Source organism: Copidosoma floridanum, unplaced genomic scaffold (genome assembly GCF_036245765.1).
Source record: "Copidosoma floridanum isolate Cflo_tuat_1 unplaced genomic scaffold, Cflo_Japanese_pri ptg000021l, whole genome shotgun sequence".
NCBI lineage: Eukaryota > Metazoa > Arthropoda > Insecta > Hymenoptera > Encyrtidae > Copidosoma > Copidosoma floridanum.
This window is the reverse complement of record NW_028321898.1, coordinates 22,793,990-22,818,663: the sequence shown is the minus strand read 5'-3', so window position 1 is coordinate 22,818,663 and position 24,674 is coordinate 22,793,990. Positions and strand designations below refer to the sequence as shown.

At 39.2% G+C, this 24,674-nt stretch overlaps 1 protein-coding gene across 1 annotated transcript in view; it reads left to right on the top strand.

Annotated features, from left to right (window-relative positions):
• The window catches only part of LOC106638844 (homeobox protein Nkx-2.4), a 41,389-nt gene extending 28,607 nt beyond the window's left edge, over positions 1–12,782 (top strand). Inside the window, exons 3-4 of the mRNA XM_089594563.1 lie at positions 1,514–1,600; positions 12,396–12,782. Of these exons, the coding sequence (XP_089450689.1) occupies positions 1,514–1,600; positions 12,396–12,782 (474 nt within the window). The remainder of the gene's footprint in view (positions 1–1,513; positions 1,601–12,395) is intronic.
• The last annotated feature ends 11,892 nt before the right edge of the window (positions 12,783–24,674 follow it).

The window sequence follows — 24,674 nt, the reverse complement described above, 5'->3', positions numbered from 1 at the left end:
GAAAAAAGTAATGATCCCTTGATAGTTGATATTCGCGTAAGCCCAATATCGCCCAAAATGTACCTCGAGTGGTGTGACAAGGCACTCAAAATTTCGAGTAAAAGACCGAGAATTGAGGATCAAGGCACTTACCACCCCATCACCAACCGGTATCTACCAAACAAACCAGCACCACGTTATAAATCGTCCCAACCCCCGATGATGCAGCGTCACCCCCTTTGTCCTTTTCAATAGCCGGTACGCAACCGCGCTCAACACTTTCACTTTCCACCCTCTCTCTTCCTCTTGCGCCTAATCCCCGTAATCTTCCATCGACACTTGTAAAATCACCGCGCGCGCACCAAACCGCACATCTCGCCAACCAAACGCTAATCCACAAAAGTACCCTAGATTAAGACCCAGATTTTTCAGCCCACTTGATTTCGAATGCGGAGAAAGAGAGCGAAGGAGATGAGAGGAAACAAAAAAAAAAGAAACTCTTTCCCCGGACTCGCATGCACTCGCAATCCGATTTTTATAATCACGCGCGTGAAAAAAAAGAAAAAAAAAAAAAAAGACTATGCCCGCCGCGTCCAGGAGACACCTCCTGGAAATTCCTTTTGTCGAAGCCCTTACGCGCACGCGTACACACGACACTCTCCGGTCGTATGAAAGCGACGGCTGTCCACACACGCCCCGGGGCGCTTTGCGCATATAAAAGGCCCGAGACGGTGCCGCGTGTAGCGCCGGCGTAAAGTGGAAATAATCCGCGATGCGCTGCTGCCCTCACTCGGGGATTATAACGCCCTTATACACGCACAACGGATTACCGCTGTTGTCATAAGCAGATGCCTAAGGCGCGCCGATCCGATATATGTGTGCTCTTCTATCTGCTTTTGGCCCTATAATCGCGTTGTTCAATTGCCGTTAAAGCCATTTTATGCGATGGCTCGTATAGTATGCTGTGTGCATAGGTTGGGAAAAGGTGACGAGTTTTCCATTTTCACGGGTATGGGTATACGTATGTACTGCGTGGTGTACACGTGAAAGGGAGGCGCTCTCTGTTTTCTCTCACAACTCACGCACTCTGCGAACGAAGAGGAACTTAATTTGGGGTCCATTTTTTTTTCTTCCCTTGCACCGCGTCCGGGGAGTTTGTGACATCTTGTTATTTTTGTTGGTTCGCTGGTCGACGTCCGAGATGTTGATATAATGCAAGTTTTTGCTCCTTTCGCGTGTATGCAAATTGAATCTCGGATCGACCAAACGTGCAGTAGATTTTGTTTTTTGCAAACGATTCAACGTGTTTGCGTTATTGCGCGGTGCGCCGCGGTCGGATTCCTTCTCGTCTTCCCACGTTCGTCTCTCGGTCCTAAGTCAACACGGGAAAAATTAAATTTCCAATGCGAATGATCGAGAATAACGTAGAAAAATATGCACCATGAGGTATAATACATTACGAAATGCAAACACGCGAGATTGTACCTTTTTTCTTCAGAGATGTTAAAGGATTGTCTTTGTTTTTACGTTTCAGGTGAAGATATGGTTTCAAAATCATCGGTACAAGTGTAAAAGACAAGCCAAGGAAAAAGCGATGGCAGAGCAAAATGCACAGAATCAGGTGAGTCTACAAAACGAAAGCTACCGATTTTCTTAGAGATTGTAAATTAGTAAATCTTACCAGTTTTAACATTTTTTTTTACGTTTGGTATTGGCTTTGGATGACTTATAATTATGGTTTGTTGCGTTACCTTAATTGATAAGGGTGTATCGAAAAATAGCCACAAAGAGGCACCCGAAAATAGCGTGGAAAGTAGGTATAAAACAGTATTTTATAAACTTGCAAATATGACTATCAAAACCTAATATTATCAAAGTAAAAGTCTCGTTATTTGATTTTAAAATATCGCAGTTTTAAATACAAACTCATATATTTTTTAGTTGATATAGTGTTGTCCTTCAAATAATACCTCTTTAGAAATAATACAACCATATTACTATTTACTATGTTATTTTCGTCTAAAATCTAGTCTTTTATAAAATGAATTTCTACAAAATTTCTCTTCGTACGAACGATTCTGAAAAAAAATTACACTTCAACTTTACCAATAACCGTCTAATCAATGTTTCAATATTTGTCCACTATAAAAAAAACCATTGATCATTCAATAAATACGGAATTGGAAAGGAAAAAAGAAAAGAGCTTGAAAAAGCAAATTACTAAAAAAATTATTCATCTTCGGTTGGATCAACAAGAAAAAGCCGCGTTATCTGCATTGACTCATCAGGCACGTGTCTCGAAATCTCCTCACTCCGTGTGCGCCTTTTTTCTCAAAGCTAAAAAAGTGTTGCATCATTCGTGAAAAAAGTGCGAATCGCGCGCTTAGAAAAAAAAAAAAAAAAAAAAACCCCAGCAGACTTGCTAGAGGGAATTCGTTTTTTTTTCCCCCCGATCGACGAGATACCACCGTGTACGCGCAGATGTCGACGAATACGTTACACCAATCGGCACACGTGGGTACACAATATGCGTATGCGCGAGCACGGAGCCTTGGAGCACACAATTTTGAATAACAAATGCCGGCTCGCGTCTATCCTCCAGGCCCTGTCTTTCAAAACTATACATGTGCAATCGCATAATTTCTGTACCTTCGAAGTTTCTTTTCCGAATATTATTTCGCCGCATGTCTCGTCACTCTGCCTTTTTAGGCACGTTTTTTTTTTTAATTTTTATTCATCACGAACAACGAGTTACTTTTCCACGCTTGAGATACTCCATCGCAATTTCACCGTCGATTAATTGCTTCGTTGTTTTGTAGAACCGAAAGAAACAACGAAAATGTCCTCCCTTCGACACGTACCCTCCCGCGTATTAAAATTGTCGATAATTGATTTCGAAGCTCCCTTAGAGATTCACTCGCGGGCGTGCAAGATCCGATCCATCGACTGCAGCGAATCGAGCGCATGAGCCTCTTCATTTTGAACGAAGCAGGACGGGAGGGAAGAAAAAAATCGCACCCCCTGGGACCGTCCGGACCAGTGTTTACCTACGGAGGACAATAACGGAAAAAAAAAAAAGAAAAAAGAATTAGGATGACAAGAGGAGAAGGACGCGCGCTCAAACGCACCCCGGCGATAAAAATCAGAGCCCGCCCTCTTATCTGTCGATCCGTTCTCTCCGTATTAAGAGGTGCACGGAAAACCTCGAAAGTGCGAACATATACATCATCACCGCGCAAGGAGCAAAGAGAGAGAGAGAGAGAGAGAGAGAGAGAGTGAGCTATATTTGTACGCTAATATACAATCGAGCGCGTGTGCTTATGTATACTCGCATATAATAGGTGTATCCAATAGGTGTATATCGCGTCGGCTGATCGGCGCGGCGGGAGGCTAATGGCGTAACAATGAGCGCGCCCCGTACCTCCGCCCTTGCTCGCTCCCCATACAGAATTAAATGGAGCTGAAAGTAATCTGCTCGGGCCGATCTCTCTAGCTCCATTCACCATAAATATATGTATGTATATGCGCTTTTATATATACATATGTATGTGTACATACAACTACCCGCGCACTGCTTATGCTACATATATACTTCCTTTCACTCGCTGCAATACCTTAGATGCGAATTACATTGTGTCTTCCACTAGCCAGACCCTCTCTCTCCCCTGTTTTCACTTACGCGTGTGTATACGTATATATACGCATAAGTACATGATGTGAGTTCAGGGTGTGTGTTCCACGTGGGGTTGCTCGGCGCCCGAGCGAGCTCCCGCCCCATAATTTACTCGGTTAGTTTGCTTTTTCTCCCCTTCCCCTGTACCCACATCTCTTGGTGATGTGTACAAACTTGGCGCATTCCCCTCTCTTCCTCCTCTATTTTCCTCTCACATGGACAAACATACACGGATGCGGGGATGTATGTGCGTCGAGTAATATATATATATATGAAATGGGCAAGGACCCCCTGTATATATATATATATATATATATATATATATATATATATCTGCGAGAAAAGGGGAGAAGCCGATCAAATGTAGGGAGAGAGAGAGAGAGAGAGAACGCAAAAGAACCCGGAAAAGCAGCCCCGGTTGGAAGCGAAGGGGAGGCGTTGTCCAGAATAACCCTTGGGTCACGAGTTTGTCAATTTCCTCCAACTTTGCGCTTTTGTGGGTCATTGGTGGTTGTTGTCGCCGTTTTTTTTTTTTTTTTTTTTTTTTTCTTCAAATTTTAGCCGAGCTTACAGAATATGTTGCGCTGGTTAGAATCGAACGATAAAGCGAAACAAACATCGTTACTGGACAAGTACTAACAAGTACAATACAGGACGCACAACCGGATCTCCACGAGTCACGTGGAGCCAAACGTGACAAAGTGCCGTTACTTACACGTATAAGTTCATTTGGGTATCTGGATAGGGAAAATAATTATTCGTGGCTGCCTGACTTGGTACGGGACTGGATGCAACTTGTTACGATGGATTTGCCGTTCTCCATGTACAAGTGATTTTAATTTTATTCGAAAACTGGTTTATTAGGGCATCTCACCCGAATTCCCTATATTAATATTATTGATATCATACATAGATAAAACATTCTTGTTCATAAAAAGAAAATCTCGTGAAATTTCACAGTATTTCTGAACGCATAATGATAAGCAAATAAATAAATTAAGTTAAAGTGAATGGAATGACCCAACGAGTCTAGCTCTTGGTCGTATACACGCCACAAGAACGTAAGTATACCTATGATGAATGTTGAGTGCGTTGAGTGCCAGTAAGTGACGCCAAATTGGAAAAAGAGGGAGAAAGAGAGGAAAAAAAAATTCAAACGAATAACTTTAGCCAAAGTTGGCTTCCATTTTATAAGAGCAGTTCGATTCAGTTCCGTCATGTACGCAGTAACGCTCCATATTTGCCGAGTATATATACATACATACTCGCAGCTTATCCGTCCGAGCCTATCCCCGCGCTGATCTAACCGCTGGGCGTACAAAAGAGACCACCAGCGCCGCGCGACGTGCATCTAATTGCCGGCCCGGCCACGTCCCTCTCTCGTCACCACCTCCTGCCCAGTCTGCTCGCTGGCCCACCCACCCCCCTCTGGCGGCACTTACGCGGGCAAGGGGCAAATTTAGGGGGCGCTCAACCGTCCCCCCCCCCGTTCTCACGTCCTTTCGATCATGGTTTCGACTAAAGCTTGCGTGTATTGGCTTTTTACTTAGAGCTGCGCTAATGCAACTATACTTATACTTATACCAACGCGATGGGTGTACGTACCGACGAGTCTATGGAAAGGCCTTTGTAGCTGGAAGGCGTCAAGCCGAGGGCTGAATAGCTTGAAAGTTATAATAACGGCACCTTGTGCCCACATAATATTATGTGATTTATTGTTTCGAAGCACCCCTCCAACCTTGGATTCTTGGCCAAAAGTTTGGATGTCTGGTACCTCCGATGTGTATTGAATCCGTTACTTCATACCACAATTCGTTTTTCAATAGAAACGCGCTCTGTGAGCCGTTTTACTTCTTTGTGTATGAATTCTTTTGATTGAAAGAGGAAGGTCGCAAAGTTTATTTGCTCGATTTGATAAAGACAAGTACGCAACGCAAAAACACCAAATGTACAAGTATAGAGTACAACACTATAATGTCCGGTAAAAAGAAAGCTCAAAAGCTGTAGACGCGAGAGCACTTGTGTTACGCGCAATTAGATACCAAAAGTGCCATTTAAACATGTCTTCAAAGACCAGCCCGGCTGTTACGGTGTATACTACATGATCACAAGCAGAGGCCACGTTGCAGCTTTTTTTTTTTTTTTTTTTTTTAATGTAGTCTAACGCGCCCAAAGGGCCTCGACTTCAACTTCAAAGTTACGGTACGAGCATCAGTGAAAGGAGAGACAAAGAGAATCAAAGAGAAAAAAAATGGACAAAAATGCCAGGCGAGCGAACAAAGTGGGTAGCTCGCGACCTTCGTCCACTCGCTAAAGTGTACTTGGGATATACATAAATGTCTATACGATATATACGTATGTAAAGTATCTGCCAGAGCGTAGCTGCTGAGCTGCTCAGCCTTTCTCTCTCTCTCTCTCTTTTTTTTCTTTTATCTTCTCCACAGAGGATGAAAACGAGTCTCTATTTAATTTTTTTTTTTTTTTTTTTTTTTTTTTTTTTATCTACATTTTGTAACTTTCACGAGAAAACCGAGAAACTTTGATGTTATCGGTGTTCGAGAGGAAAAACTTTTTTTTCAAGGTGAACAGTCAATCGGACTTTTTTATACTATAGTATATATACTTCCAGATGAAGGAATGGTTAGACGATCACTTGGAAAGATTAATAGAATCAAGGTTGGGATGTAGAGTGACGAAAATACAAATTTTACAGTTAAATATGATGAGAAAGTAAAGATGGACATGGTATAAAAATATAAAATTAGATAAATGTTTTAGGATGCGTCGACATAAATTAGTATGTCATGTCTTTGTAAAATCCTTGATTTGGGGTAAACACTGAAGCACAAATAGAGCATAAATAAAATAAATTTTCACTCACAAATTTCAGTTCGCTGTTTTTTTTTTTATTTACTAAATACATACATGTGTAAGGATAAAATAGGTAATACATAACGTATATTTATTTATCCTTATTTATTGCAGTTTAAATTTCATGTCACAAGTAAATCAATTCTTCAAAAAGAAAAACTAAAAAATACTTTAACGTTAAACAATTCGGTAATATTATTATCAAGTTTTATCACGTAAGCGTATCTTTGCACTTTGCTTTTCGATAAAATGACACGACGATGCAGTTACATCGAAAGCAACAGAGCAGGGAAATCAGCTTGAGATTTTTTGTCAGAGCTTATTTCGTTTGCTCACATATCGTCTTGAATATTCCGACCCTTTAATATGAAAGCAACACTGCACTTGTACTTAGTCATTGAAAAGAAAAATGTAAAGAGGAGAAAGATGGTGATTACGAAGAAAAAGCCGTACAGCGCAACATGTCTCGCAGACACTTGGTCACGAAGTCGAGCGATAGAAACGACGACGACGAGCGGCTAAGGACACTTGCTTACGTGCTATACGCTTTTATGTATATACCTGAAGCGTACGTACATGGTATACATCTTAAGTATAAAGGCGTGTGATTTTAATACACACATATTTGTAATTTGCGTCAGAAAAATTCTTTTACTTTGCAAGCCGCCCGTTTAAATTCAACTCGTTTAGAGTACACATACTTCTGGTAGGTGTTCTGCAGTTTTATGAAAAAAAAGAAAAAAAAAAAAATCATGGTAGGACGGTAAACCTGCTGGCCCTGGTTTACTACTTTTGATGGTGTATATACATGTGTGCAACAGTTTATGCAATTTTTTTTTTCAAGCAGGCCGATGATAATATTTTTCTTACAGTTTTTGCATACGTTTACGTGTATGACCTTTGCAACTTTAATTATTAGAGCAGTCAATTATATCATTCTTCAACAGATATTTATTTTCATGTTCTCGTATAAACATTTCAGAATCAAAAAAGCGCACCTTACGTCTTCGATTTCTGCTCTACTAAATTTCATTAAAATTTAAACCGTATTCTTTGTAAACTACATTTTACCGTGATTTCCCATAAGCATCAATGATTTTTTTTCATCGTTGCGTAGGTTAACTAAATATGAACTGAGTCATTTATACTTAGTAATACCCAAGGCTGAGCCAAATTTTATGAAAATCTAGACCTCAATTAGAATGTACCCAGAGTTATCTTCAAATTACCTTATAGGCATATGGCAATATTGCATGCCTACTGATTTATTGCACGTTCCCATCAACAGTGAATATATTTCATATAAAATTAAATAAATAATAATACTTCAACAGCTTGTTCACGCAATTGTGCACATTTGCAGAAAATTTTCCTATGCGCTATCCTCCCCCTCGACATACCGTCTAGTTTCGTTTCGAAATCCGCACCTATACGCTGTCACGAGTTAGCATAGCGGCAAAAAAGCTCTCCAACAGAGCTCCACCTGTATATACTTACCTACGGTGCACAGGAAAATAAGGAGAATAAAAAGATGTCGAAGGAAAACCCAGAGCACTTGGGCGTTCGCGGGTTTTACCTGTACGCGTACTCTACGGTGCACTACCGCACAGACACACACAAAGTGAGAGAGCCTGGAAATACCGCGGTCGCCATGTTGGGCGCATGTATACGGTCTGGGGATCTGCGAAAAAGCGCTTTCTCCCTTGCGTCCTCAGCGTCTGGACCGACGGTAATTCTCCCTTTTTCCCAGCCCCTTGCGTGCAGAGTGGGCTCAATGTGAATCTGAAAAATATATATATAAATCGCTCGACCCTTTGAGCGAGTACTACTCTTTCATTTATTGGAAAATCTATATATTTAGCTTGCGATATTTTTCACAATATTTGTATTATTTTTATATGTATGCAACAATCGAGGTACTTGAAGTTTCGTGTGATTAACAAGCTATTTTGGCTCGAGTACAATATTACTGCCGCTTGAGTCAATTTTTATGTGAACAATCCTCGTACGATAGAATTATGGTAATACGGGTAATGAAAAAAAAAAAAAAAAGAAAGAGTATTCGTTTGTTATAGTTTTTTTTCTTGCCTTACTTTTTCTTATTCATCACATCAAAACAAATTTATCTTATTACTATTTCATATTGTCGAAATTAGGCACTTTCTAAAAAAGACTTTGCACAGGTTGATTTGTGGGAAAGTTTTACAAAAAACGAAAAATAATAAATAAAAGTAAAACGGCAGTTTATCTTTTTATAACATTACACCTGGGTGACAAACCAAGAGACAAAAGATATATATTTTCATCCAAAAACTTCACTGCCATTATGCACGATACTGGTCCTCTGTCTTTTCTGTTAATGTTATTTTTACCTAGAAAGCGTATTATGATGCAAAAACGCAGTTTACACCGCACAGCACTTGGTCTGCAATGAAAATTTGAGCCAAGTAACGATGGACCATATAATTATAATGAAAACAAAGGGATGAAAAAACACCAGCGTCGCACTAAATCCGTTATTCGCGACATGCACGTACACACATGGGCTCGGTTAATATTACAACGTCCGGTACATTAGTGAAAATTGCGCGTGACGCCACAACGTTATCATCGCAGTGGCTCGTGCTTTGCCGTATAAACTCAGGAGTGGGTCGGATTATAATCATTTGCTTGCGTTACGGAAATCGTCGAAAGTATAAGCGTATACGTGTGTTATGTGTGTGCGAGGCGTTATAACTCGCGGCGACGAGCAAGCGTGAGTCTCTAAAGTGGCGGGACGCGTGTGTCGAGCGTATTATGAAGGCAGAAACAGCGCCGTAATCAGCGTAAATCATCGCGAGCACACATGTGCCCGAGCTAGAGAGAACGCACTGATATAAAGTGCACTTGTGGCTGCAACTTTCGACGACCAGCGGATTAATTTATTAGCCTCTGCATATCTGTATACTATTATATCCGTTGTACATGTTTGGTTGTAATATTACACGCTTTTCTTCCTGTTTGTTGGTCCCTGTCGTGATAGCGTTTGTTTTTCACGAGTATCCACCCGTATTTTCGCGTAATTTATGAAATTTATGAGCTGAGCTACGTTACACTTTTAACGACACGTGGAAAACAAATCTTTACGATGATCCAATAATAAGACGATAAAAAGTACTTACAGAAACAATCGATTGATGCAGTAGGTTTTTTTTTTCAACTTTTTAAGCGATTCCAAATAATTGCGTGGTAAGACGAGGGTACAATCATCAACCCTTAAACCTATGAATTCAAGATTTACTAAGTCGTTGTTATTATTCAATTCAATTAACGTTCAATGTAGTTTTTTTTTTAAATTCTATTATTGTACACATTGATAGGCTTTATTAAAATCTATTTTCTTTTACTCGATGGTATAACTCCACCATAACGTTTTTGTTTTGCAAATTATTTGTGGCCCTGACTATGAACAAATTATAAATAACGAAAAGGACGAAAGACAAAAAAAGATATTAGGTATAGGGGAAGAGTCAGAGATCAAAATCTTACAGTACTGTTATGAATAGAAGCGTGGAAAAATAAAAGGTAGATACTTACGTTAACATATAAAAACCCAAGGAAACCTTTAGAGGACAATGTAGTCATAGCAAGGATTGCGCTAAATCGACAAAAAAAAGTTTAAAAATCGATCAAAAAATTGCGTACACCGTCGCGAACACAAGCCAAACAAACTTCCATCGGTTGGCAAAAAAAATCTGCACGCATATACTTATATCCGTGTGTGTGCCCACCGTCAGCACTCAAAGAGCAGGAGAAGCGGTTTTGTCGTCGCATTTTTTTCAAAAGACTATACGTTATAAAGCTAATACAACGAACGAGCGCTCCCGCGTTGTATCGATATGTATATATATAGTGACGATGCATATAAAGGTATCGACATAGACTTGGTCGGCAGCTAAGCTAACCGGAGAAATAAGAGAGGAATGTCGTGTATTTAATGTTGATACAGCTGAGTGGTCCTGACTGTCCATGTTGTCCTATACGGCAGCAGGTAGTGCACCAATACTTTTGTACATATACGTATATATGTGTGTGTGTATATTTCATACTACCACAAGAACATATCGCTACCACTCGCCTCTCTTTCGGCTTCTGTTTAGCATTAACGCGAGCAAATCTAAAACTCCCTTCTCTTTGTCCAAGAATGTACCGCTTGTAACTATGTTTGCTTAGAGAGAAAGAGGGGGATGGGGGAGATATGCCTTGAGCATGTTCTCCTTTCCTTGACCTCGCGGTTACAAGATGCGGTTGTCGTAGAAAATCATATAGCCAAGAAAAATTTATCCTTGGTACGGGATTCATCAATACGTGATAAGGATGAATAACATTCGTGAGACGAATGCAAATGTCGAAAATGAATCGTTGAGTTGTACATAGCACTTCCTTGGCTGATTCAACCAAGTTTTTTCAGTGCAGAGTCACTAAATTAATTGATACTTACGATGTTTAAATTATTACACAGTCATTTAACTTCCCCACAGTACAACACTCACTTCTGCATTTGGTGTAGACCATCGTACAGGATTCATAGTGGCATGTCGTAAGTGTTATTGTCACAATTTTTTAATGATGAACGACAAAACGATGCGTAAACACAAAAGTGACAAGACCTTCGAGTAATACCGTTATACCTCCTTTATGACATAATTAGTGGTGGATGGAACTTGTTCTGTGGTCAGGCCAAACATTAAGCAATATCTTTGATTCTTCGTCGAACAGCTCTCCAATTTTTGCATTATATTTTCTTATTTTTAACATAAATACACGTCCACTCGCACAAGCAAATTTCCCCCTCAAATTCTCAAGGAGCTCACACACACGGTAGCCTTTTCCCTGTTCGCAATGTAGAGCCGATGATCTTTGCCTCGACGAACCGTCCCATGCAACAGTAATAACCGAGTCTTGTACGCGGGCAAGAGCCGTACATGAGCTTCATTGTCCATATCCTCCGTTTGTTCGGCAGCGAATTAACAGTCAAACGTATATATGCGCATCTTGCAACTACTAGAATCATATGACGTATATAGGTATGCATGTTATGTAGGCATTAGTCAAGATGATATTCAAAGCCTTACGATAGGAGGATAAACAAGAGGTCATGCTTTGTGTAACTTGCGCGCTGCCGATTCTTTTACGTGCGGGATAAAACGTCTTTTTCACATCATTACCAAGGACAAGAAGCATATGCATAATCGTTATACGTGCAATTTTTCTGAAATTGTCCGCGTTGGATTCACGATGATAAATCGTACAATGTTTCTAGTTACTTTCAATCTGTGCAATTTAACTGACACTCGACGATTTTTAACATAATGATAATTAGTTAGTTTGCTCAAAAGTACCCAATGAAAATTATTACAAAACTTCTTCAAGCTTGCTCCTCGTCGTAATAATGATAATCATAATACACCATTTCAAGTAAATTGTTAAAAGATACAACCACCTATCATTTTTAAATAAATCTAAAATTGATCAGAATTTCCGAAAATGTTCCAAGAAAACATGACAACGAGTTCGTCAAGACAATACAAAAAGCTTCTAACGTGTTTTGATTTCATGAATACTTTCCGAGACCTTGGTGAGATTAAGATCTCGTATGGTAACGTTTTCTCGAACCATTTTCGAAACGCCCTTTATACACGTATATGAAAAAAATGGCACATTTTTTATTTTTTATTTTAAAATACATTGGTGCCTCTACACTTGAGGTAAAATACACTATGTAAAAACAATGAAACTTTTGAATGTATTTCACATGAAAAGTACACCAGTCGCATTGTATACATGTCTTAAAAACCTCGCTAAACGTCACCCCACCACGTTTCTGTTGCAGAGCGCGAGTTCGCCCCGGCGAGTCGCAGTGCCGGTGCTGGTGAAGGACGGCAAGCCGTGCGGCAGCGGTGGCGGCAACGATGGCGGCCGCGGCGGACCCTCGGCCGCTCTGGCGAGCCCAGCGCCCCACATGGGTGGCGGCAACTCGCACGGCACCGGAGCCGGCAACACCCATGGCGGAGCCGGCGGCGGTGGCGGTGGCGGCCACCACGGCACCGGCGCGGTGCCCCACCACTCCATGAGCCACATGATGGGCGGCGGCCAGGGCCTGCAGCACTGCTCGTACACGCGGGTCGCGGCAGCCGCGGCTAACCAGCAGGTGGTAATGCAGCAGCAGCAGCAACCCCAGTGCGGGGCCTACCTGCCCCTACAGGGCCGCGCGTGGTAGTGCGCGCCCTCCGCGGCGGGCGCGGCGGCACTTGGGGCTGCGGCGGCGGCCTACGCCACTGCCAGCGCAGCAACCTCGAGCGCCGCCGCGGTGGGCCCTTGGGCCCTGGCCGCCGCGGACCCCTGCTACTTCATTCCCGACGACAGTCCGTGAAGTACGGCCAAGCCCGCGACGACGACGGGCTCCCTTGTCGACAGCATTGCAGACTTCATCTGGCAGAATTACCACCATCACCAGCAGTATCAGGTTGCCTCGGTTACTAAGCGTGAAGCCGATGGCGACAGTAGCGGCCCGGACGGTGGCGATGGCAACGAGAGCGACGCCAGCTCGCACACGGCCAAACTTTGGTGCGTTACGAGCTCCTACAGATAAGTTTGGCTATGGGGGCTGCGTGTGTGTGTGTGCGCGTGTGCGTGACGAGGAGTGCTCAACTTCACTTTCGGGTTGGGCGTAAACTGTGATACGCCATCTGGTGGTGAAAATGGGCTCGGTACGGTACGAAAATGTGTTGAGATGTAGAGTTTTTGGCGCCTGAAAGGTAAAACGCACCGTTGGATTTTTATTGGAATAAATATAGATACGTGTACCCGTGAGCGTTTGATAATATTAACGTTGCACTCGTGATTTCTTTTTTTTTTTTTTTTTCTCGTTATGCCACGATAATTGTCCAGTGTAATTTCCGGTGCGATTGTGCTTTAATTTAAATCATAGTTATCACTTGTACAAAAGAGTAAAAATTGTAAATATATGTACAAGTCGTCGTGTGAAGGTGTGTATTAAATATTATGGGCGGACATTTGGTATACATTATAAAAAAAAAAAAAAAAAAAAAGATGAAACAGACAATTTGATACATTCATAAGTGTATGCTTGATAAGTAAATGTCCAGATGCACATTGTGATGCAGTGTTTATTTTTTTTCAAAAATTACATTGGCTTACAACAATAAATTATTTGTGTACAATATCACGTTTCGAAAAGTTTTACAGTATAAATTGTAATGATCCTCATTTATTTACATGAAATACAAGTTACTTATAACATCCGAAAGTAGATATTGTTTTTTATTGATTTTTTTCAAAAATATTTACTGTATAAGTGACTGCTGAGTAGGGGTTATTTATTAATTTTTTATACTTCAATATCCCATTAATTTTTCAGAGCAATTAAATCAATAGAAGAATCAAGTTTGGTGTACTTAATTGATTTATTTTAATATTGGAACATTTTATTTAAAATATGAGCTACTAAAAAATGACTAATAAAGAAATTATAGAAACATTGTTTTTGAAGCCATTAGTAACGGTCCTAAATTTAAAAATTACTAAATTTTTTTATATTACATTGCTTTTTAAAAATTTTTTTATGACTACCATTAATGACGTAAGTACTTAAAACAATAACTGAAAATATATTTTAAAATCATTCGAAAGTTCACTCAAGGTTTTGTAAAATGTTCGTAAATACGAATCTTAAAAAATAATTTTTTTACAATGATTAAAAATACAATAAGGATATTTATTATTATGAATGTCTTATTCATGGGTACTAAAAGTTTCTTTTAATTATTTGCATGTCATATAACTATTTAGAAACGTAAATATTGATTAAAGAATGCATAATATTTAATGAAAAATGCAAACGTTATACTAATATATTAAAATAAAATGAAATTTCGCGTAATTTTTTTCATGGGTTACAAAACTTGAAAGAGAAAAATATTATTAAAAATTATTTGGAAGTAAAATAATTTTTAAATACTTATAGTGTTTTTAACAGCTGCAAATACTCATTGTATAAGATCTTTTAAAATTTTTACAGTATTCATTCAGTTGCTGATTAAAAAAAAAAAAAATATATTATTAAGTTAGCCTATAAAAATTGCTCTGAAAAATTGATAAATCATCAAACAATTTTGTTAACTTCAAAGAAGTAATTTTGTTATATTGTTAATATAATGTAGTAAGTGCTTTAAGAAAGCTACACTGTAGGGATGGTTTGAAATTTTTTATTAAATAATTTTATCTGAAACAAGGTAAATCTAATACATCTTGTGTACACTTAATTACATTTTGTCAGTAATATGTAAAAAAATTATAAATAAATTAAAACATAATATATAAAATTCCAAATATTGAAAAATTTAGCAATTTTGTCTAGAAGAATTGAAAGTAAAGTCCTTTCGTATGGTAGGATCGGTACGTCATTTTGAAAATCCAATTATTGAAAATCTGAACAATCTTTACAATATAAAACTGATGAAACGCGTTACCAACATATTCGCTGGTTCAAATTCGAGATAAATATTTTTTTAATTTTGAAGTACCGTGAGTAAAATATTGAAAGCATGATAAATTATTCAGAAAGTTATTTTTCCTCGAGGCTGAAGCACAATTATTCATTAAAAATTGAAAAAGAAGCCGAAAATTTGTACAGGGAAATAAAATACAGACTCGCAAGTAACACTCATTAAGCATTGGTCACAAAAATGAAATAAATGAAAAAAAAATCCAACCCAAATGAAAAAGCGTCCTCTTGAGATGTATAATCTGCACGTGACGAGCGGTACTCAAAAATCTCGAAACAGAACTGTCGATTTTCTATTGGACAAAAAAAAAATAAAAATAAAATCATCAACAAAAAAAGTCGAGAGGAGAAGCAGAGCCGAATGAATCGCCGTCCACGGCTTTCGATATTTAAAAAATTGAAACAAACCGGTCGCAGGGCTCAAGCGAAAAAAAGCCTGTAAAGTGTGTGTAGCTGAATTTGTGCGATTTCATACAGAAACGATGAGCGCTCGAGTGACTGTTTGGCCATGTATATATTCACATGTGTATCGTACGGTGAAATATAGCAATTTAGGTGAAATGCATCCACTCGACTGTTATATCTTTCTCTTCTTCCCTTTTTCTGTTCTGTCTCTATAATATGTTACCAAAACATGTATTTTATTACATTTTTTATTTATTAACTCTTGTTTGCAATAGTTGATGTAAACACTTGTACCATCGATCATTGATTGTCGAGTATATCAAACCCCTGTATCCTTATTGCTCAACAAAAAATGCAATCCAACTCAATTACCTCTCACTCTGCACAGCAGATGATATGACGCAACGACGTATACAATTTATTATTGTACTTGTATCGAGCGATAGGAGAAGAAAGAGAGGAAGAGAACGAAAAAAATTAAATAAAAATCCAATAAAAACAAAATTTCTAAAAAATGAGAAATAATTGAAGAGTATCTGTAGCAGAGTAACAAGTCCCTGCCGTCCTTTTTTTGAAATAAAAAAAAAAATTTTTTTTCATTGATGGTGAACAAATGTTCTTAGTCCATGCGACAAACATAAGAATTTTAATTATTTTTGCAATTTCCATGGAAATGTGAGTGAATTATGAGATTTTCAAATGATTCATTAAATACCAAAAAAAGTATCGATTAAATCAAACAAATTACTTATTTTATTTCAGATTACCTTAATAGATTTATGATAATTTAATTCATTACAGTAATTCAAAATAACCCTCACTTTCCATTGAAAATAGCCAGGAAATTGTAATATTGCGTATGATACTCGAGTGCTTTGTATGTAGCTTTGAGCTGTGATAGTAGTGATCACAGTTGGCGTCAAAGACATGTATATAAAGATTTTTAAAATAAATTTAAAAAGTAAATAAGTGCAGAGACACATAGTAACAAAGTAATTGCAAATCTTATAACGTAATAGTTAATGAAGAATGTGTAAGAAGTTGAGTGAGCAATGAATTAAAAGGGCAAAGAAAATGTAATACCTTAGATAGGAACGCGAGTTCTCGAACTTTAGCTGCATTAGTTGTTATTAAAGAAAATAAAACATAATAAATAAAAAAAAAAATTAAAAAAAAACTTGCGAATGGAAAATGAAGCAGAAATACGAGTATGAGTGATTGAAATTTTATATAGTGAGTAGTGCGTATGTGACGGTGAATATTGAAAATAATGAAACTATAAGTAAAATACAAGGAATTAGAGATATTATCAAAAGTTTTTGTAAATAATCGAAAGAGAATATTAATAAAACGATGACACATTATTATACGAAATTTTTTATGCATTTTTTACTACTCGATTGATTTCTTCGGCATCCTTTTGATCCACATCATCCGTTACTACGTAAATATTTCGATATTTCGAATTTCAAAAGAAATAATTTCATAAATATTTTTTTAACAGGAAAACTAAATTCTTCAACATCTCTTCATTATAAACTTTTTTTTTTACATAGTCTACATGTTTCAATACAATTTTATACATTTTTTAATGTACAATGGTATGTTTTTAGAATTTTATTAATAAAAACAAACGTGGAAAATAATGACAGTAATATTTACCATGAAACTTTGGTAATATTTGTGCAACTGCTCCGTAAAAAAAAAGCAATTTTCAGTAAGTATTAATTTGTATAAGTTCTAATAAAATAAGAGAGAAAGCTTTTACGACAATATAAAAAATTATTCGTTAAAAAATATAATTTTTCTAAATTTTTGGAATATTATAAATTATTGTAAATATAAATATGTTTATAAATATATTTGTGAAACAAGAAAAAGTAGGTATTCCGGTGTCTCCATGGTAAAGTCACACATAAAATTTTCACAAATTGTCAAACGTAAAAAATCTTGATCTCACTTTGTATCCACCTGATGTGCCATCGAATACATCTAATAACAATAAAATAAAAATAAAACGATTAATTTTGATTCGTCTCACCTCTCATGACAAAGCACTTGGCATCGAATCTTCAAAGGAAACTGTGAGTACACGAATGAAAATTACAGTGCAGTAACCCAATCACCATTTGCAGAGGCACAGAACACGTGCCAAAGATAATCCTTCTTTATTCGCACTCGCGATATTCACCCCCTACCCCGAAACTCTTCGAGTTCCCAATAAAGAACAAGCCCTTCGATTCGCTTACGAGCAGGGGAGTGATGGTCCGACATAACCCAGCTTAAAAAAAAAAAAAAGCAGCAAAGAAGTCGATTCTCCCTCGCCAGCATCGAAAATGATGATGGAAAAAATAAAAGAATGAAATCCCGCGCGTATCCGCTCACCTTGTTTCACAAGGCGAAATAAACGCCCTTAATGCCACTGCGAATGTTTCATTAAGTATACAAGCGTACGCGTCGCGAGTATAGACAACCAGGGGGGAGGGGGCTCTCTTCCCATGGAAACGCCCTTTTGGCCAAGAGCCACCTTATTAAGGTAAGCTGATATCCTGACGGGTTTCGCTTGCATCCTCCCCGTGTCTCGGCGTGTATGGCCCCCTCGAAGCTTAGCGCGCGATATTAGCTCCAGAGGGGCTGCGTAGGTATAAACGCTCGTTAATATATCGAACGTTCGCGCTTGGGGCTTAGCCCCACTCCCCCCCCCCACATCCTACAACTTGGAAGGGATTATTTCGCTAATTTGCTCTTGTCTGTCTACGATCGCGTACAGGTACTGATGTGCGAGTCGATGAAGTTTGGTCAGTGGATACGTGGAATTTTCCTTGAAGAAAAAGGGGCTCGACGGATTTTGGGATTCTTTACTGTGCAAAAACAAAAGAAGAAAACTTTTGCTAATTTTTTTTTTAGTTCTTTAGTTATTACGCCCAAAAATTACGTATCTAATTATGAAATATAATAACATTTGGAAATTGTGTCGTTTTGTCCACGAAGCCGAATCGAATTGTAACTAAACTGAACATCACGTCCGCGTATCACGTTATTGAAACAGGGTTTATCTATACTCGTGAAGCTCTATTTTATTCACTATTCTTGATTGCGCCCTCATTAGCGGCTACGCTGTTCATAATTTTTTAGGTAACTGATGAGAAAAATTTTTTTACCTTCATTCTAATCGTGACAATTTACAGGTGAAAAGATTTCAGAACGTGATGATTTTTATCCTAACAGATACTGGATCCACTACCTCGGCACAGTAATCTTTATAATTGTGTTTGGATTAATGGAAGAAAAGACTAAAAGAGTCGAAAGAGAAAGCAAAAGGCAAGAGAACACTATGGGTAAGAAAGTAAAAAGCATTTCAGTACAGAAACAGAAGCTGCACGCAGAAGGAGAAGAAGGAAGGATGACGAGTATAGGCGCGAGTGAACGAGGGAGCTCGCCCTATAGCTGCGCGTATAAAATCAAAGCAGGAGGAGTATATTATATTATTACACACACTCAAAACAGCCTTGAAAAATAGAGAGAAAGCAAAAGTGACCATACCAGTTGCGGTATAGGTGGGCCTGTCATCGTCAGGCGCATCCCTCGCCTCCACGATGTGTCAAGCCCGGGCTCGTGACCGACCCTCGATTACCACCACCACACGTGTTATATACATGCGCGCGAGGGTGGCAGCATTACAAATCGCCGCAACTTCCATGCATCAGCCACACACAAGGAACTCTTCTCTCGCCTCTGCTTTTTGTTGTCCTCGCCCTTTCCGCGAGCCCCCTGCGTGGGTGTACTTTCCCTCGCGGCGCCGATGCTCGAGATATGACGGCACCACATTGTATACGGGACGCGTTGACGCTCTCTCTTGGCTTCCATTCCTTGCGGATTATTCTCGTGTGGATGCGTGTAATTGGAAAATTGATTGTCCACGTTGTCGAGATTTCTTTTCGAGGTATCGTGAGCTATGTGACGCTCGGTGCTGGGAAAAATTGTTTCTCACTGATTGTCTTTTTCTCTTTTTTATACTCGTTATTCTCCCAAAAAATCGTGTTTTTCACCATCTAATTTTTGTGCACATCACATTTTTTGACGAATTATTTGATATGAAAATTATATAGATTTTCTAAAAGTAAGTACACTATTTTGTATTGACCAGTTTCATCTATAGTGTTGATGTAATACGGTGAATAACGGAAAACGCTTAAAAATGGCAGGACGAAGTGTTTTGCATAAATTTAACCAATTGGTTTTTTACTACGCATACACACACACTTTTTGGTTATTGACGAAGCGTTCCACCACCTGTAAACAAACATCCAGACTCGGAAGGTCAGTTCGTTTGTCAAGGACAAAAATGTCGAGTCCCAAAATTCAACGAATCACAAGGGAAAATGCATCCTCTCACCCGCGTCCTTTCCCAGTTTTCAGTCCCATAGTCGAAAAAGGATGGGTCTCTCTCTGGATCACATACACGACGACATCATCCGTCCCGTCCAGCTCTCGTGTCCCCCCTGTCGTACGGTCCACGCGAGCGAGCCGGCCATTATCATATTTATTAACTGGCGCGCGCGCGGCCTTTTGTACATATAAAACCCTCCTCCAGCCCCCCTTGCGCGTAATCTGCACACCTATACAGTCGACGCCATCCACGGCCATTCCTACGTATATAATGCAATGTGCCGTTGACAGCAGCACGTGCGGACCGACGCAAACACGAGGTCTTTTTCTCCCTTACGTCCCCCTCTCCTGCACATATCGTTTGTACGTGTATAAATACGCATAATAACTGCACGCTTCGTACATAGACATACACGACCGCGAAACTATATTCCGATGGGGGAGGGAAGCTGTTGCTGCTGTCATCATAAACCGTCGCGTGCGTGTGTGTCCGTTATTTTGTATATGTATACCTACAATCTCTATTTGTCATTGCGATTGTCTGGCACTGCTGCTGATACTGTTTGGCATTGCTTCGCGTATATAATGTGCTGTGAGAACAATCGTATACATTTTTCCAGGGGGTGATGTCCGTATATTATGGTGTATGGATTTGTTTGGCCAAAGTTTGCTATGGATGCACGTGTGTATTCCTCCGTTGTGAAGGGGTAAGAGGGATAGGGCTGGTTTACTTCGACCCCCTCCTTATCCTGTTTCTTATATAATTTTTCATAAAAATGATTAGGGGAACAACAAAACATCCACGTTTGGCGCGTCCAACACACGAAAACCCCTTCTATGTAATTCCTTTACTCCAGACCAAAATCCAAAGCTTTGTTTTTTATCAAGATTTATTTTACTGTATTAACATCTCCAATTGCCTTACTCCTTCATTCATCACCAATATCAAAATAGTTTGCGAAAGATAGATATTTCGCCAATTTGTGGTGCTCCCCATATTGGATTTGGGGAGATGTCATTAATCTAATTATAAACCCCATAACAAGGAGTTTGTAGAGAAAACGATGTTATTTCATCTTGGAGATGCCAAAGTTTTAGACATTCTACGATGTTACACATTGTTTACACCTGCCAAACTCTTTTATTGGATGCCCATCGTATCAAGATAAAACTATTCTGCTATTTACTGTATTGAATTTGAAATGACGTCATCCATCTATTTGTATTTCACTTGTAACACAAAGGAATCGTTAATTTGAATATCTGGCACTCATAGGTTTTTTCATTTTCGGACTAGATTTTCTTAACAAAGATTCAACGGTATGTAGTTTTTATGTAAATTCAATTTTCCCGAAATAGTTAGTGATGAGTAGTCAAGTTTGAAAATATTTCAGCATTACATTCTCAATTATTGATTATCGAACCCACTACTGTTCCCACGATTTCACTCTTTATTGTTTTCAGTTTTTCTTAGTTATTACGTATTGAATTATCATTAAAAACAAAGTCAATATCCAATGAATGCTTTTTTCTCATCTCACTCTGTCTATTCAATGAAGACTGTTCTCCTTATTCCGCTCAAGGAAAACCGTCGTCAACGTGAAAAAATTCACTCGCAACCATGTCAATTTCCACGCGAACACAAAGTTTCTTGGACACAATGTTGCACAGCCCAAAAAAAAACAACAAAAAAAAAAAAAAAAAACCGCGCTTCACCGAAAACACACAGAAGCGCGTGTCATTTGCGCGCGCGACATTACAAATTCATGCGGCCTTGAGGGTGGTGCGAGACACAAGAAGAAAACTCAGACCCTCGCGACCGCCCCAGAACACTCATGAATACCAGAAGGTGGAATCATGGGGTTGTTTTGAAGCGTCTATCTAAGACGACGCCAAGTGTAAACTGAAGAGCAGCGGTAGCTTGCAAATGCTAATGCCACTCCCCCTTCCACCATCTTAACTCTCCTCTTCGTCCCTGCACCCTTTCTTCCCTTTTTCTTAAACTTAGCCTGGCTCCTTAGCCATTTGAATAAATGTACATCCAATATTTTTTCCACGTCATTCCCACTGCGCTGTACTACAATCAAAAGAAGGTGGTGTGGAAAAACTATTTAAAAAATTGTGGATTCACAACTAGTTTATCGTATCCTTTTGAACTTCTAGTTTACACATCTACCTTGTATTTTTTCATGGTAACCCCAAAAAATAAACTTACTCGCGACGCCAACGACACAAGCTGAAAAGAAAACAAGTTGCGTTCAAAAATCGTGATCTCTCGGTTTGTTTGCCAAGACGCAAACTCGCCTCTTTTCTCACCCTTTAATACGGCACCACAAATAATTCATGTGCACGCTCCAAGCGTGGCAACGAAATCCTCCACCCACGAAAACCTGGAATTATTTACAAACGGCAAAGAGCGTCGAAAAGAGGAACGCCGGTGGTAAACACGGAACTAACGCATGCCTTGAATGATGATAAAAAAAGGGGTACACGAGGAAGGAAGGAGAGAAAACGAACGGTAGTGGTTTCGAAAGAGCCTTTTTTCATGATTTTTTGGAGGGCGCGAGTGCCAAAAAAAAGGGAACGAGGGCAGGGATCGGCTCCTAGGTCGCTGTATAGCAGTGCAAACAAAGCAGGCAGACAACCCCTTTCCTGTTGGCGTCATGTATTATAAGACGCTCTTAATCGTGTGGGGCTAACCCCAGCACTCGTCCTGCTTCTTGGCGCTCTGTGTATAGGGGGGATGTCAAGTCAAGGAAGCGAATGGTGAGAAGAGGAACCAGCCTCGATGTGATAAAGAGATGCGATGTTAGATCCCAAAGATATTTTTTTTTCCAGAGTAAAATGGGGTTCTAATGGGCTTGTCGATAATACATACAGTGCTTGATTTTCTCGACAGTAAGTTATACGATATATAGTCGTTGAGGGACGTATTCATTGTCAATGGACTGATCATATTTAATAGTGATTGGTCTCATTGCCTTGGTTCTAACATAACCTACAAAGTGTTGCGTTGTACTAGGTTATGTTGTCGAGAATTTGTTCCTTGAATTATTTTTATAATTATCATTAAAATCACTCTAACGTTATGAGGGTTAATGTTCGAATAAACTAGGAGTACTATGTGAGTTTAACTATCCTTGAATAGTTTCCCCAGGGTTTCTCCTTCTGCAAAAACCTGGTTATTCACCTGGTCATCAGTTAAAACAAGATATACTAAAGGAACGGAGAAACATAATGATGAAAATGAATTTGTTATCACTCGGTAAAAAATAATTTAAATTTTAATCAGAATATATTGGCATCCTATTTAGGCGCATGTAGCCCTTGGTAAGACGACAAAATGTCCTTTACAATTTGATTGCAACCCCGTGGGTTATGAAACTGCAATAACCAAGCAATAAAAGTTTTTTTCCCGATAAAAAATCCATCCGTTGTTCTTCAGTTCCTTCTGCAGGCATATGATCATTCGGTAAGGGTTTTCCAGCAGCTCCCCCTTGGAATCCTCCAATTTCCCTTGCCCATCAGAGAAATAGGAGAACAGCGAGAATTAAATTATTCGCATTCCAGGCTTAATGTAATAACGCGTCGGCAAACCCGTTTCCCTTTGCCATTCTTTTTTCCAATAAAAGTCTCGGCATCGCGCGACAACTGCAATAATGCGTCCAACAGGGCTCAGGCAGCTAAACGCTAATCCGGACTCTGGACCCCGACTCTGAGCGTAATCAAGTTGGGGCGCACACTTGCGCGTTGTATCAAAGCGGAATCCCAACTATAGGTATATAATACATACGTGGCTCCGACTGATGGACACAAAGAGATGGAGAAAGCTCTAATACCGTACACGCGGCACTTGGGCACACGACAGGTATACATCACCTACACCTACAACGTGTTTAAAGGGGGACGATTTACGAAACGAGGTATAGGCAAGTATACGAGGTGACTGCATGCTGCAGTGTATGTACAAGAGAGCGAGAGAGTTCAAAGCATTCCGATAGAGAGCGAGAGGGACTATCTGGGCGAGATATATTGCTACTCGACACCCACGCCTGTATCACACTGTAGCTGGAATAGCAGCAGCTATCCGAACACCAGTGGTAGCAAAGGTCCAATATCCTTCCACATGAAGCTGTGGTTAATTGGCATGTAGATATATATATATATCCACGCTGTACGCAATATTGGTTAAAGGATCAAGTGTGTATGGCCGAAGGGTTGAGTACTCTTCAAGTCGTTGAAAAAGACTGCACAAGTCTTGGAAAGATTTTCGAGTCACTTGAGAGTCCCTAAAAGTTTACGAAAGACTTAGAAGGTGTACTGAAAGATTTCAAAGTCAACTAAAATTTTTAGCGACTTTGAAGACTTCCAAAAAAGTGTCTTTTATGTAATCGAGGAAACCAAAATTAAAAGTAAAATATGACTTGAAAAATCCACAACCTATAGGTACTACTACAGGTGTAGTTATTGTCTTTGGCTAGGTCGGGATGATATGGTTTTTTCCGAGATGTATACATTGAATTTTTCTTTGATGGACAACCAAAAATAAATCAGTTTTCATGGAAACTACAACTCATATTTTCAGAGTATAGTTTTGATACTGAAGTAAAATAATCAACTAGATCTGCAGTTGCAATTGATTCAGATTAGATTGTAATCTCAATCACGAAAAAAAATTCCATGGATTGTTAGTATGATCTCTGTGGTGATCATTACCACGATTCAAATCCTTTGCACCAATGCTCAAAAGATCCATTGTTTTGCGAGAACTTTCAATCGTTTCTAAGTCCA